The sequence below is a fragment of the Dasypus novemcinctus genome, chromosome 18 (genome assembly GCF_030445035.2).
Source record: "Dasypus novemcinctus isolate mDasNov1 chromosome 18, mDasNov1.1.hap2, whole genome shotgun sequence".
Classification (NCBI taxonomy): Eukaryota; Metazoa; Chordata; class Mammalia; order Cingulata; family Dasypodidae; genus Dasypus; species Dasypus novemcinctus.
In genome coordinates, this window is record NC_080690.1 from 38285268 (window position 1) to 38301866 (window position 16599).

The 16599-nt window shown below is 35.6% G+C and overlaps 1 protein-coding gene across 8 annotated transcripts in view; it reads left to right on the forward strand.

Annotated features, from left to right (window-relative positions):
* The window catches only part of TOX3 (TOX high mobility group box family member 3), a 106328-nt gene that overhangs the window by 69717 nt on the left and 20012 nt on the right, over positions 1-16599 (forward strand). For 5 of the 8 annotated variants that reach the window (XM_071209171.1, XM_012530598.4, XM_071209168.1 and 2 more), the window contains exons 2-3: positions 5332-5397; positions 9614-9868. In XM_071209171.1, coding sequence (XP_071065272.1) covers positions 5359-5397; positions 9614-9868 — 294 coding nt within the window. In that variant the 5' untranslated portion in view covers positions 5332-5358. The remainder of the gene's footprint in view (positions 1-5331; positions 5398-9613; positions 9869-16599) is intronic. The other 3 variants (XM_012530599.4, XM_004472408.4, XM_071209170.1) reach the window with 1 other exon arrangement.

The window sequence follows — 16599 nt, forward strand, 5'->3', positions numbered from 1 at the left end:
TTTTTCTTTTCCAGACTGTTGTTGAATCCCTAACCTTTGGTATGAACCATCCTTATTCACTAAAATATACTTTAAAAAGTTTTTTTAAAAAGATACTTAGATTCCATAAATGTTACATAAACTCCCTTGGCTTCTAATGTGGCTCTCCAGATCCATCCCTGCTAATCATCAGTTTCGTTATCATTGCCATGTTGAGTGTGTTTTCACTTCTTTGGGCTTTATTTCTTGAAATGGATTACCGGTACTGGAAATGGTTAAAACTTGACCGTCTCTTGTATGTTCTTTCCCATGGGGTGGATAACAGAACCTTCCAGAGTGTGTGAACTTCGGAGTGCCGCCCTCTCTGTCAGGTGATCGGGCCTGGCATCCTTGATCCGTGATGGCACAATTCATTTGTGTGAGCGACTTGACAGATGTCTGTAGTGAGGCATCAAATTGGATGGTGCCTGCTAACAAACCTAATGGGAAAAAGAAAAGAGAATTCTAAGGGTTATCTTTTCTTCCAGGCTAAATTTGTGCCATTCAGCTGTTTGATACCCTGTAGTTAAGGCTTCTTTATTAGAAGCCTATACAATTCTTCACATGGGTGTCAAAATAATTTCAGTGAAAATGATGTTGTTGGGCTCATCAAACTGAAGTATTTCATCCTGTGATTACAGATGGGTTTTGTCTGTGCAACTCCACTTTCTCCCAGCCCTTTGCTAGGTGAGCTAGACTTAACCATCTCCATTAATTTACTTTGGCATTCCACTTGGTCAGGCAGGCCACAGACATAATGGTCTTTAATAAATTTTTAAAAATCCTGTAATTCTCCTTTTTAATTGATATCCTTCATAAATTGTGTTTGCTGAAGTTGTAATTACTCGTCAAGCAGCAAAAGCAAATCTACATCCAAGTACAATGAAGACGTTCTTTTATGAAATTAAGATAGAGAAGTTCAACATGCAGAGTAATTTAGTTCTGCTTTATAATGGTGTCTTTTGGGACTATATCTTTGGGGATCATCACATCTATTACAACTTGTCCAAGTGGAAAAGGACCAGCCTCCTCCAGTGTACCTTACAAATGTCCCTACCTAGCACTGACCATTTTTCCCTACTGCCACTGAAAGAGCATTTAACTGTATGGAATTGGCCTAATGATAGATTGGTTATTTCCTTCCTGATGTTTTTATGTCCCCTTCAGAATAGTTAGCTCCATTCTGAAGAGAATTTTGAAGGAACATCTTGGAAGGTTACCACCTATAAAGTTTGGGAATAGGCTAAATTAAGGTGACTTAGAGTGAATAATAAATAAATTCTTATTTTGTTGATTCATAACACCCATACCTCTTACTGTGGTGTGAAATTAGAATAATGAGTTTTATTTTTAAGAAAAGGGCCCTTGGAAAATGAAAGAATATTGTTAATAAAATGTTAGAACAACATTTCCTGAAGTGTGTTTGTGGAACACAGGGTGTTGTGGGGATGAGGGAAAGAAAAAGGAAGTGTTTCACTGCCAATTAATTTTTTTGTTTACTTACCACTTTCCATCTAAAGAAAAACATAAGCTCTATCCAAGTAGGAACCTTGTCAGCATTTTTAATAATTTTCTTTTCTGTCCTTGGCACAGAGTAGATGCTCATAAATACTTGCCGCATGAATCAACTGCAGGACTTCTCAGAGCCTTTAACTTTATAGCAGGATTTGTGACTCACCAAGAAGGCAGTGGTCTGCAGTCTTTCTCAAACTTACTGAAGCCTGGAAATCTTTTCTTGAGGAGCACTTAATTAGACTCAAGTATCTTGAAATACATTCTGGGAAATTCTAGCTTTGAAAAAAATGAATAACAATCAAGTTTTAAAACTAAACTGATCCCTGAAATATTCCAAGTTCTGTGGACATCGGAATGTAAGTGACAGAGAGTATGAGCCAGGAGGGAGGCCAGCGTTCTTTGTATGGAATCTGTGACCTGGGGCAAGTTGCCCGACCCCTTTGGAAGCCACTGTATGTTTAGCTATAAAATAGAGACTGTGGTATTTATCTCACACTTCGATACATTGAGTCCCACGTTGGAAAATTAAATAAAATAATGTAGGTAGAGTTAGAGTGCTTCACTGATCTAAGCACTCGATCAACCTTAGCCATCATCATTGTTTTCAGAATAAGTGAGAAATTACTCCAGTTAGACTGGGTTATTATGGGGCACTGATGTTAAAGTATGAGCAACCTTTCCTTCCCTCCCTCCGTTCAACAGATACTGGTGTGTTTATTATGTGCCAGTCCCTCCTGTAATTTTGGGGGAGTCAGTGTTGAGCATGACAACTAGGGCCCCCTCCCTCGTGGATCTAGGGGTTTTTGTAATATAATGTGTTTGCCAGTGTCACTGTCGCTTAGAACATAAAGTAAATTTAATTGTACAGCATTCACTTAGAGTTAATTGTTCCGAGGTCATTATATTGGATATCCACCCCCAAAGGATCATTTTTTTCTTCTCAGAATCTGATCTGTTCTTACACGAAACAAGTAAAGCAGGATTCACAGGTCATATTTTAAAATAAATAAAATCAAACTAGCCTTGCTATAAAAGGCAAATAAAATAGAAAGTGGCCCACAGACTACTTTATCACTTCCATTGTAATTAGTGTAACCTCCACAGCGCAGCTGTCAGATTCATCAAATAAAAATAAAGGGTGTCCATTAAATTGGAATTTCAGAAAAATTAAGAATATATATTTTTAGGATACGTATGTCCCAAATCGTGCATGGGACATACTTATGCTAAAAAATATTGTTTATCAAGAATTCAGATTTAACTGGGAGATGGTTCGTTTTATCTGGCCACCCTGCTACGCTTAAGCAGGGTCCTACATACCTGTGCAGGAGAAAGACAGTTGCCTGCAACAAGTCCGCATGCGACTCCAGCCTTTGTAGAGGAGATATTTTACCCCAAACAGAATAGAAACCTTTACATCTATTTGAAATGATTTATAACTGTTCCCCTCTGATCGTCAAGTGTTTCTAAATTAAAAGCCATTAATTAAGGCCTTATATAGATACAAAAGATATGCAAGGAGTGCTTTGTCATTCCAGCTCAGTACTTCAGGTGAGAGCTTTTCAAATTACGTGGACCACTGGAGCCACCTGCTTGACTAAACGCTGCGCAGCCCGTGCGGCTCATCAGCCGTGCCAGCGTTGTTACTGATTTTTCTCATTTCTCCAGGGCAAATACTAATTAATGGATACAATTCACAGCTGATTAGCTGTAGTTTCTTCAGTAATTACATTCGCATACTAACTGTTCAGAAGAGGATTTCTAACCCAGTTCTTATTTCACTCTAAGCTTAATTTGTTTTTTGAATTGTTTAGGCCCTTAGTTTAATAGCCATTTTATTTTTCTTTGTTGTTTTAGGTGCTATTAGATAATAAGTGAGTTTAATCTTTAAAAAAAATACTCTCTGATAATGAGCTGTTTGCCTTAAATGGATTTCTAATTCCCCAACAAACCTACATTTAAATAACTTTAAAGTTGGGATATAGGCAGTGGGGTGATTTCAGGAACCCAGATTTGGTGCATGTAGCATTTACATCAGGAGCCCAAATTCTCATAAAGATCCAACAGAACCTTTGCAGTGAAGGCCCGAGATTTTAATTTTAGGTTCATTAATTCATGAAAAATTTCCCTGCAGAAACCCATAATTCTTCTTGCATACAGTTAATGCTGCAGAAAAGTTGGGGGGGTGGAGTCGGTGGCAAGGAGGTACACCCATGCCACACACTACCAGCACACACATTTTTGATAGCCCCTTGCCTTCAGAGAGAGCAGATCAAGGTCTTTAAGTGACATCTTTCAGGAATCCCCATGATGTTTCTCCAGAATCCGAGTGCTCAATGAGAGCCTTTCTGATGGCCCCTTGCGTGTGTATTTAGGGATGTTGAAGCAGTAGGCCATAACACTCTGGAACCATTAGTCTTTCATCTAAATCCTGCTTAGCTCTTGGATCCCTGTCATGATAAAGTATAGCATGTCACTCGGCCTTCCTCCTCAAGTCCGACAGGTCCAGAGTGGGGGTGAATGAGTGTTTGTTGGTTTATTGAGAGGGGGATTATGTTGGTCTCCCACATCTACGTTGTATCTGTTTATATTCTATCATCTATCTGTCTATCTATCATCTATCACTCTATCATCTAGCATCTATTTCTATTATCTGTCATCTTTCCATTTATATATCTTTGAGAAAATTGGGCCTTTTACTTTAAATAATTGCCAGCTCTATTTACATTAGAAAATGGATGTATACATTTCACCCTTTGGAAACCACACCTATGTTTTATATTTGATGTATTAAAGGAAGAAAATAATGCACTTTAGAAACCAAAGGGCATGATTTTGCCATTTAAAAATCATGAAAATAATACAGTTCTAATTATGCGCACCGAGCCCTTCCACATTGCCAGACTGATAGCAGAATGTTTAAAGCAATAAAACATGCTTTCTTAGACCACTGGAACCTGAAAATACATTTCTGTGCAAATCCAAGTTTTGTATGTTGATAACAGGTCCCTAGAAGTAAAGAGCTTATATCTGAAATGCTGATACAGTCTTATTTGTGGTGGTATGAATGGGCTATTGTGTTGGGGAATTAAGGAAAAATTGCTGTGTTCGTAGGATTCTGCTTATTTTTTAAACCTCTTTGTACTTAAAGTTACATCGAGAGATTAAATATCACTGTTTTCAACAACTCTGATGGATAGAGATAGTATTTTAAGCACTGTTTGGATATTTTAAAAGTATTCTTTAGTCTAATTGTTTATTCATATACATGCCACACCCCATTCACTACAAAATAGAATTTGAGTCTTGGGAATTGAATTTCATTCCCTTTAATTCACACTTTAACCTCCCCTCACTTCTGACATGTCCTTGAAAAGTAAGCTATGAAATCCCCATGTGCTTTAAAAATGTGTCAAGGTGATTTTCTTGGAAACTCTTTTCCTCTCATTTTTGACAAATGCCAGTTCAATAAAAAAACATACAAACACACACTAGTGACCAACCAGTTGACTGAATGTTTGTAATCATCTCCCTTCACTATTAGTCTTGATGAGAAACAAAAGTATTGTCTAGAATAATTTAGTTAGCTTCATTCTGTTCTTTATTTTCTGAGGGAACTGGCTGACTGTGTAGCACAGTGCTTTGAAACCTTTGTCATATTTCACATTTAAGTTGAGTAAAACTACCCTTTATCTGGTTACACCAGCATACATTCCAAGTGATACCTGACTGTTAAGTGAACAATCATAATTGTTGATTATGCTCCATATTAACACGAAGCTATCTGCTTTCTTTTAGTTTGGAAATAACCACAACTACGTGAACATGGCTGAGGCAAACAACGCTTTCTTTGCTGCCAGCGAGGTAGGAGTTCATCTTATTGTGTCTATTCATGTTTTGTGGGTTATTTAGATAATTTAATAGGCTTGAAAGGAAAAGCAAAGGATCAAATTTATCTCCGTCTTATATGATACTAGATAACAACTTTGGAGGAGAAATAAGAAAGGTCTATTAGAAATGAAAATAACCTGGCAAATCTTTATCAGTTGTCCATAGGCTGTTACTAATCTTAGCAATGCTACACAAATCTCTTAGTGAAAAAAATGTAAATGAAAATATATGTGAAAAATATAAATGTATGTGTATGCATGTTTACACATATATATGTAATGTACAGCTGAATCAAACTGTATTGGTATCTAAACAGGTAAGTAGTTGTTTTGGAAACTAGGACAGAAGTGACTTTTAGTAGAAAAGGCTTTTTTTTTTTTTTTTAGGAGGTACCAGGGATTGAATCCAGGACCTCGTAAATGGGAAGCAGTGCTCAACCACTGAGCTGCATCCACTCCCCAATAGGAGCTGGTTTTTTCATTTGTTTGCTTGATTTTAGGAGGTACTAGGAATCAAACCTGGGACCTTGTATATGGGAAGCAGGCACTCAACCACTTGAGGTTCATCTGCTCCCTGAAAAGTCTATTTTTAACTACATATATCTCTAGGGATAATTTTATTAAGTTGCTATGGTTTAGGAAATAATGTAGCAGAACAGTATTAGAGGTTTTTTTTTTTTAATTTTCTGGTGTGGATGTAAAATAAGTGTTGTGCCTGGCACATAGTAGGTGCTCAGTAAATATTTGGTGAATGAATGAATGGGCACGCTCCCAGACTTGGTCTTAGGTGGCACAGCCCGGTGATGGAACCTAAGTGCAGTGCCACATTAGCCATAGGCTTGTCTCCAGCTTGTTCCATAAGACAGCTTCTGAAACAGATATCTTCTTGTTGCTATTTTCACAGTGTTCCCTGCTTCGTGACTTAGGGCTGTTGGTCTGGCCTCATTGGCCTGCCCTCCAGAGAAACCTCAATTTTGATTCAATCAAGAAAATGGTTAACTAAAAATGGTAGTGTGTGAGATTTAAGATTTGTAAAACATGAACAAACAGAAGCAAAACTGGTCCAAATGGAACATTTCCTCTTGCGGCTTATGTAATATAAAAAGTCTTCATTTTTCAAATATATTCAAATATAGGAAACTGAACTAGCTTGACCCCAGAGAATGAAAATAATAATGGTTTCATAAATGATCTTGGTACAGTGAAGCAAGTGATAGGAAAGAAATTAGCTTTGAGAAATTATTAGAATAAATGGGGAATCGAGAATTAAGAGTAGTCTGAGATTAATCATTTTTACAGTGACCGTCATCTCTCTAACCAAGAAGATGGCTTAGATAAGGGAATATTGTTTGGCACTGGCTCCTGTGTTGTTTGTGATAATGAACACAAACCCCATCTGTAAGGACAACATGATGTTTCATTCTGTAGGATTTTTTTCCCTACATTTGAATCAAACATTGATGAAAGCTCTACTGCCAGCAGCTGTTCAGAGACAATTTAATTCCAGCTGTGATAATTCACCGTGTCAGACATTGGCTGTTATATGTTGATACAACAGTTCTCCAGATTTGCATTTTTATCAAAAGGAACAAATGTTTTGAACATTTCAGTACAGATGGTATTTAACCATGTACATACTACTTTAACATGTTCAAGGTAAACATTGAAAAGTCAATATCTGTAAAAAGCAATCATCTAAACTCTAATTCATCTGATAATGGTCAGGTGGCATATTTGCAAAAGTCAGTGTCTTTTTATTGATGTCACACATGGTTATTTTTATAATCTCAGACAGCCAATGATTTGAGTTACTCTTTTCCTCTAAGGAATGTTTAACTTATATTTAATATTATTACCTGTCTTTACAGGTGGTTTAATATTTTAGCATTTTTCTTGGTTATATATTATAACTTTATTGTATTGTTTTATTAGGTTATGATATAGTAATATATTAAATTCTAACTTAAAATTAGTCTTTTAAAAATCATACTCTAGGGACGTATTATATGTACTACAGCTCTTTTCCTTCACAAAAATAGAAAATGAAAACCTCCTTAATTTTGACTGCCTGGCATAAGAAATGCTTTATGTTAGAATTTAAAAGGTGATTTTATATAATGATTTCACTGTACCTTTTTCCTTGAACAAAAAATAAAGCCCAAGTAAATGTTAATGTACTACATTATAGCATGTGCCTAACTTCCCAATCAGTACATTAAAAGTAAATTTATTTGGTTTTTCAACATTTTAATGAGTGTAAACTAATTCAGGAAGACTTTAGGTTTGAGTGCTGTAAAGTCTAAATAGTACCTGAAACCAATTCCCTTCACATAGATATCGCCCTGAAGATAACACTACGGGGACTAGGATACTCTGAGTTTGAAATTCACACATTTGCTTTATGTTTTCTGTCTGTGTCATGATTACCCTGACCATTTTTAAAGTACCTTAAATATTTATTGAAATAATATTTCAAGTGTTAATTACAGTGGTAATGAAAACAGCCAAATGCCACATATCAAGAATGAGTGTTTATCCGTATTGTTAATGTGATATGTTAGATTTCATTAAGCAGTAATGGGGTAGCAAATGAGTCACAAATTACAGTTGCATCTGTTACTAGACCACATTAGTGCCAAAATAACGGCAGACGCAGCCATAGGGTTATGTTCATTAGCCAACCATGTTTGTGGCCAATTCATCCCTTTGTGTTTGAGAACTTGGGGACCACAGTAAGAAATTAACATTTTGGGGGGTCATCATTAGAATAGATAAGTCAGAAAAATCTAACATTTTGTTGTGGCTTTTGGCTGTATTATTATGCTGCAAGGTTTTACATGTATTGACTCTGCTAAATAATTTGTCCCACATAGACTCCCATAGCTTGGGAACTCTATTTTTTGGTAAGATACAAATAATGACATTTTACAGGTTTTGTATTTAAGAAATGATTTTTCCCCCTTGTGTTTGTTTTTGTTTTCTCCAAGTGGTTAAGTTACATATTATTGGTAGTTTGAAAAATGATTTTCAGCTCTCAGTGATTTCTCGTAACCAGTGATAGCGGATTCAAATGATCTTGCACCAATTCATTCTTTCAAACACAATAAATAATAAATGAACTATATGTTTCACCTTCTGAGCTAGGGTCGAATAAAAAATATCTGCATGACCACCTAACCTCTTCACCCCAACCAAAATATATCCTGGACCTTGACAAAAAGAAAAAAAATCCAAGTTCCATTTTAAGAAGGATGGTGAGGATGGTAGAGCAAGGCAGTCTTGACTGGTATCAGAAGGCCCTATTTTAAAATTCTGCCTTTGGGTCTAAGCAGCAGTAAAGAAAAATAATACATTAAGGTTTACTTAGATCTCGAGAAATAACACTCGTCTTCCAGTGAGTAAGTGCTGCCAACCTGGTTAGTACATCCATGTAAGTATAGCCCTCTGCTCATAAATAGAGACAGTAGAGATAGTCTTTGAAAGTTGAAGACTAATAGAAAATGCTTTGATAAAAATATATTAAAATGTTCATAGAAAAGAAAATAACTCCTTTTATGGTTTAAATAAAGGCACTGGCACCTTTTAATATGAGCTATGATAATTCTTATATTAAATGCTATATTAAAAACAACAATTTCCATAGAAGCATTCATTACTTTTGGGAATATACCAATAAGAAAAAATTTTAAAAAACCACAATTTTAATATTATTCCTTCTGTATGTTGTGACAGAAAGTAAATATGTATAATGTTCACTTCTGGATTAATGTTGTATGTGTACCACAGAATCGTCAGCATTTTATAAAGCATGCAGATAATGCAAGCAGTTTGAGCTGTTTCACTAACATATCAATAAAGTGGCAATTTGTTATATAGCCAAATCTAATGCTGCTGATGCTCCAACTAACAACAAAGACAGATGTTGCTAATTAAGTACACATTAAAAAACTGTTAATACTGATACTCCATTAAAACCATATGATAATGAGACTTAAATCTTTAATCAGAATGATCAGCAAAACTTCATATGGAAATCTGTGTTTAAGATGTTTTCTTTGGAGAAATAAATATTTGGCCTAGATATGTAATGATGTAATGTTTTCAGGCAAAGTCCTCCCTACTGCCCCATCTCGCAAGAGGAAAATGAGATGAACAGCATATGAAGGTATCTCTATTTTGTTTCCTTTTAGCAGACTTTCCATACGCCAAGCCTCGGGGACGAAGAATTTGAAATCCCACCTATCACCCCTCCTCCAGAGTCAGACCCTGCCCTGGGAGTGCCTGATGTACTGCTACCCTTTCAAGGCCTCAGCGATCCGTTGCCCTCCCAGGGAAGTGAATTCACGCCCCAGTTTCCCCCTCAAAGCCTGGATCTTCCTTCTATTACTATCTCAAGAAACCTCGTGGAACAAGATGGGGTGCTTCATAACAGTGGCTTGCACATGGTAGGCACCAGATTTATTGCTTGAGGTTTTTTTCTCGTTTGCGCTTCTCGTGGTAAATATCCGAGAGACCAGGTTCTGAGACATGCTCTGGCCCTTGTATCTGTGGATGTGTGGATTGTTTTTTCTAGTGTCAGTTAAACTCAGGAGCAGGGTGAATCTCTGGTGTTGAGCAAGATTGAGGTGGTTGACAGTCAACATGAAAGAGATTTGTTTTGGTCCAACAGGATCCTTCTAACTTGAAATGATTTAAAGAGTCTGATTTATTGGTTTTAAAAGCAGCCAATTTTTCCTTGCCTTTGATTTGAAAGTTTGCCCAGGAGATGTTTTAGAAATGGAAGCCCTTATCAGGGGTCCAGGTCTTTGCATTTTCTGGATGACAACAATAATGTTTATGAAACATGGTTTGTTCCTACCTCAAATGAAATATCAAACTGTGAGACAGAGAAAAGGAAAAAAAAAATAATTGCTTATAACCAGCAGAGGAAAATAGAGAGCTGGTTATTGTGTGAAATATACCTAATTATGTTATTTATTGTCATAAACATCAAATAAGGCACTCCAGAGAGCCAAGATTACTAATGCAATAATTTGAGTTCTGTTTTTCTTAGTGTGCAATTATACTCAGCAATCCCAGAGTAAATCTGCTTAAGTATTTTAAACTCTTCTGCTGGGATTGTTTTTTTCCACTGTGGTATGTAATGCATTTGTGCGTGTGTAGGTGAGGTACTAAGCAGAGTATTTTAAAACAACATGAATAGTTTATAGGACTTAAAAAAAAAAATCCTGCTAAAATGAAACAGATGTGTTGGCATAACAAAAAAACAAATCCTATTGCTTGTTTACATATTTCTGTGCACATTAGGACCATGCCAGTGATGTTTATTGGTTTCATTGTTAATTCCCCAGATAACAACAAATGATTGCAAAATACGTAGTGGATTAGCCCTGCAAAGATCCAGTGTGCTCTCTGAAATATAAGATTACTTTCCCAAATAGGATTGTGGCAACATAATTTTCTTTGCCTGTGATCTTTTGTGTTTGAGCTGAACATCAGGGTTTCTATTTTTACTTTTTTTGTCAGAAGAGAATGCAGTGAACGATCAGGAAATGGTCATTAAGTATTCATAAACATTTTTTGCCATCACACGTAATTATTTCCTTTGGACTTTCTTATGTTTTTGTCCCTTTGACACTGGAATGGAGGGTTCTGTACTCTGTCCGTCTAGAATCAGCTTGCTATGTTGTGCCTGGAAAATAATAAAATCGAAAAGCGTGTTTAGTCGCCAAGGGGGTTGCCAGGGTCCACCCTTTATTCATAGATGCTCAGCGAAGCTCACTTAAGTTGCGGAAGTAGTTAAAAGACCATATAATATATGCTAAAATGTGTACTTTATTAAATTGGTAAATATTTATTAATAATATAAGAACCTGCCTTTGAATTAAACATCTGATGAATTACTTTGCCTTAAAGCGATAAAACTGTTATTGCAGCTATAAAAAAGTGTAAAGGAGGCATTTTGACTATGAAATTTCATTTCATGGTCAATTGAATTTACTGTATTGGAAAGAACTAAAGATGGAATCATAAAATAATTATGATATTCACATACACTTAAAGAACAATGCTTTCACAGACTGGTGTTGGGAGAGAAGACTCAATTTTTAATGCTTCTTTTGTAATGTATTGCTCATCACTAAAGCAGTTGAATTATTTCAATGATTTTTAAAAGTGTAGGGACTTTAGCTAAGTGCTGGCTGTTGTCATGGTATTTACATGGACCTCATCACATTCACTGGTGCCTTTTTGAAGTTTTGCTGAACCAGAATGACACTTACTTTGACTCGCAACAAAATAATCTTTGTTGAAAATTCTGGTAGAATTTCACCTTGAAGAAATGTCATGGGATTTTAAATCACAAATGTTGGAAAAAATAAAGGAACCAGGACAGAATTATGATGAATACAGTATGTCGTTGGCTTTGTTCTCTGTACTACCTGACATGTTCACCTATAAACTTGAATTCAGAATCGCCAGAGGCATGGTTAAAAATAGGTTATGTCAAGGTTCTTCTATATCTCCCTCCGGGTACTGAGTTGGCTAGCTACATCATAATATTCCACAGCAGCCTCCTCGGAGATTTCCCTAAGGAAGGTCACCAGAAAAATAATAAATAATACTTTATACACCATGCATTTGGCTTCCCAGTGTGCATTGGCTATTTCATACCTTATGCAAGTAAGTTTTATTATCCAAATGAATATGGCTGTCTGTTAAGGATAGCTATGGTGAATTAAGACCATCCTATAAGCAGAGAAGCCAGCTTGTTTATGTTGTATTGAACCAGCTTTTCTTCAGAGCTTCATTGGTTTTCCTTTAGAAAGAGTGGCAGTTTGTCACATTACCGATTAGCTGCATTATTGTTGGCAACAAGCACAACATGTTTATCTTCCGTAAATTTATGCCGTTATATTTAAGAACAGAAAGCAGGAACAAAAAGGAAGGGATTAAAGAGAGTCCAATGATTAGCATTCACATTTCAAAATATGCAAATAATGCCCTAGTATTCAAAAAGTGAATTGCTGAAAAATTGAATGTCGGTGCATTTGTGACTTCAAAGAACAACCTTGATTTGCTTGTGGTGATCCTTATGTTTTAAAACAGGATGTGGTTGGCAAGTTGAAATCAATGGTATATTTGGGTTGAAAATTCCTTACCTCTAAGCATTATTGTCAGTTCAGATGATCATCTGGAAATTATTTTAATCTACAAAAGATTGCGATTCTGAAAATCTACAATGTACGCGCCAAAGGGTTCTTTTTTTTTTTTTTAACACCTCTCTATAATCTGCCCAGCCTGCTGAGTAGCATTGACATCAGTAGTACATCAATTTCAGAAAGTGGATTATTTTTACTAGACAGCTATTGTGACATATTGGGTCAGTCATAAATGAAAGATATTCATGCAAGCATGCAATACTTGTAATGAAGTCTCACTCTGACCTTCTGTATGATTGATTCTGTAATTTAGTTTTCTCAGGCAGTGCCTGAAATGAAATGAAATCATGTTGAACAAGTTTTGAATACCCACAGTGCACCAGGAGAAGAAAAATCTGCAGCCCTAGAGGCTTGAGAGAGAGCAGCTGAACGATTTATCTCCATGCTATTATAGCCTTTGCCAGCATTCAACATTTCTTTTTTTTTTTTTTTTTTTTCTTATTTGGCTTAAGTACTTAATTCTGCAGGTAGCTGTAAATGGGAAAATAAAATGCTGTTCAGATTTAAAATGACAGGACAGGAGTATGTGCAGGGGACTGATAAAATATCTTGAATAGAACTGACCTTTCATGTAGCTGAAAGTTACTGGGGGATTCATCCTCATAATTACCATATAGATTATTTTTATTTCTTTCCTGCAATGAAACATTTCAGAGAGCAGTAGTGCTGATTGAATGAAAATTGAACTTGTTAACATTCTTTTCAGCTTAGCCTGTTGTACATAACAGAAGGTTAGCTTTGATGAATTTCAAAATTCTCTTTGATATCTAAGAAACAGACAGTAAAATAATTGTCTCTAGTCTGATATTTTGTATGCCCCCCAAAAGAGAATTTATAAAACATACTGATAATTCATGTACTTTTTCTTCATACACTATATTTAATGGTTAGAGGACTGACATTTTCTGTTTAATATTGCTTTGGATTTAATTGTGTTAGCACATGTTTATAGAAAATTCTATATTGGTGCTCTAGTAATATTGAACGTAGTATTAGAAAATTGAAAAAGATGGGCGTATAGGAGTATGGGAGTATCTGTACCTGCTAAGGAAATGTGCAAAAAGAGCAAAGTCCTTTAGAAGACATACATGCAGAAAAGAAAATTGTTAGCTTCTAAAATACTCGTCAGACTCTTAAGTCATAATCCAGATTATTATCATTTTTTATCAGAAAAAAATGGGAATTTATCAAAATAATACATCTAAAATTACCAGACTTATTTGAGGAGTTTTTCTTGCTCATGTAGCTATTAGATAAGGCTCTAATTTTAAAGTTGAATTATTTTTGTTTTTGCAAAATTACTTTCATGCCATTTTTATACCTTAAAAAATCTTACATTAAAAGACATAGCAAACTTTCAATTAATACATTGTTTTAGCAATGTTGCTTAATGTGTTACAGATAAAACAGTTATTTCATGGGTCATTAATGTGTTTAATGCGTGGAACGTTCTATTAGAACAAGCCCTTATTATTGTTATGATCATGTTCATTGCCACTGTCAATAGAGGCTGCAGAGCTAAATTCTACAGACTGATTACCATTTAGCCATCAGGGAACCAGCAGTTTTTTCAGAAAAATTGAATGGTTATTTCAGTAATGCTGATGTTTGGCCAAGTCATGTCAAAAAGCATTTTTATTGCTAAACTAACGATAGAAAAGGTGTGATTTATATCAGCCAAAACTCATTTTGAATGGAATAGGCCCAGTTTGTTCAATTTGATTATAGAACTGAAACCATATTAACCTTCAGTAAATACTTAGTGAGCACCTAGTAGGTTCGACATCAGTGTGTCCCCCGTATAGCACAGACATTCACAGGATCTTATTATTGCTTCAAAGATGCTTTGGTCAGAAGTCAACTTTTTTATACCAACCTGACAGTTGTCTCTCAAAAAAGGCCCCATACACTTTTTTCTTTTTTTTAGACGGTGCTGGGGATTGAATCCAGGACCTCATATATGGGAAGCAGGCACTCAACTGCAGAACTGCATCCACTTCCCAATGAGAGTTGGTTTTTTGGTTTGCTTGTTTATTTTGTTTTTGTGTTTTTAGGAGGTACTAAGGATCAAACCCAGGACCTTGTACATGGGATGCAGGCAGTCAACCTCTTGAGCTATCTCCAATTCCCAAGACCTCAGATAGTTTTACGAGGTGGCTTTCTTCGTAGAGCACAGAGCCTTATCCCATTCAGAGTTAAGATAAATATTCCTTATTCTTGGCCAGTAAGTACTTACTGACCCTGAACATACAGGTGTTATCTTTAAGGTTGGGTTAACTTTAGGGTTATCTATTAAAGTGGGAGTGTGTTCCCAACTTCTTGAAACTCAATTAGCTGTTGTAAAGTGTGCAAACATGATTACTCATTTGAATGGTAACATTTAAAGGAAAACGTTATTAGAAAGCTCTGCATCTTGTTTTTAGCATGTATCTTCTATAACTGAGTATTGCCAGCACATTACAATGGTTCAGAGACGGGGAGACACCATTTTACATCACTCAGATTCCTGAATAAAACTGACATGAGAACTCCAGCATTTTTCAAAGGGGCCACATTTACTGTTTCTACCATAACTGCATTTCCTTTTGTTCCCAGCACCTGTCACCATGTGAAATGGTCTCCTTTGATTGTTTATGGCTTGTCCACTCCCTGTTAGAACATGAGCTCTACCAAGGCAAGAGTTTGGCTTGTCTCATTTGCTGCTGCCATCCCCATGATTGTAACAGTGGCTGGGCTGGCATATACTAGGCTTTCAATAAATATTTTATTTTTGAGTACTTGAAGGAATGAATTGGTTATTAAGTGTTCTTTGACTACTAAACCAAAAACTGGGGGAAAGAGTGTTACTAAACCGTAAATAGCTACAAAATTGGAATTCCACTTTAAAATGTTAATTTAAGACTGAGTAAAATAAGCAGGTAGATGACTTTGGTAAAACAAAGGAGTTACAGGGTACATGAATAAAATACCGTTAAGTGTTTGATGATAAACTCTTGCAAATTTTATTTTGTTAAGAAACTATTAATTAAACTTTAGGGAAGACTGTTTCTCAAGAAACGTCCACGTTTAGCCATGTTTGATTATACCCTGAGAGTAGTTATTAAGTAAAAATGATCTAATTCAGTGTCAATATTTAGGTGAATATAAAATTTGTGGTATGGAGGTCTGTAATTATGCATTTGTAATTATGTAACTGTATTTGGTTCAGGGTCTGTTGGCATTAAGAATATACTAGTTACGCATAACTATTGATTGCTGTTTATTTGGAAATAAAGTTTTAATTGCGCTGTATGACATTACTAAATAATTGAATGTAAAATTATTGGCCCAAATTTCATATTTGCAGTTACTCTCTTTATTAATACTAAGTAATTTTCATTACTTTTAATTGTTTAATTACTCCATTTTCAAGAAATATTGATTAAAAAATTGGCACAGTGAAAATGTATTTAGTCACACTCTAATATATTTGGGTTATTTGCGTCTTAATTGGATGTTATCCTCCATTATGAGAACCTAACATTGAAGAGTTATGAAAGTATATTTAATCGTAAATGTAGATAGATGACGCATTAAACAATTTGCATATTTGAATTTTAAAAACTCTTTTTTATAAAATCAACCTTGATGGAAACAGAAACCATTATAATGAGTAAAATATAGATAAAACAAAATGGTAATGTCTAATATTTAAAGTCCAAAATCCATTTGAAGGCTTATATCTTACATTTGCAAAAGAAACAGAAAACAGTACAAGAGGATGTGTAAGTTTACACTAAGTGTGCCAGGACCAAGATAAATGCCAGCCAGGCCTTGGCGTGGGAAGGAAAGAGGAATAGTAGACTCTGAAAAGACATCCTTCAGGAAGTGACTTTCTCTGGGCCAGAAAGAATGAGTGGAAGAGGTTTGAATATATAAAGTTGTTTAGCTAAGTGAATACTAGCGAACTGTACCCC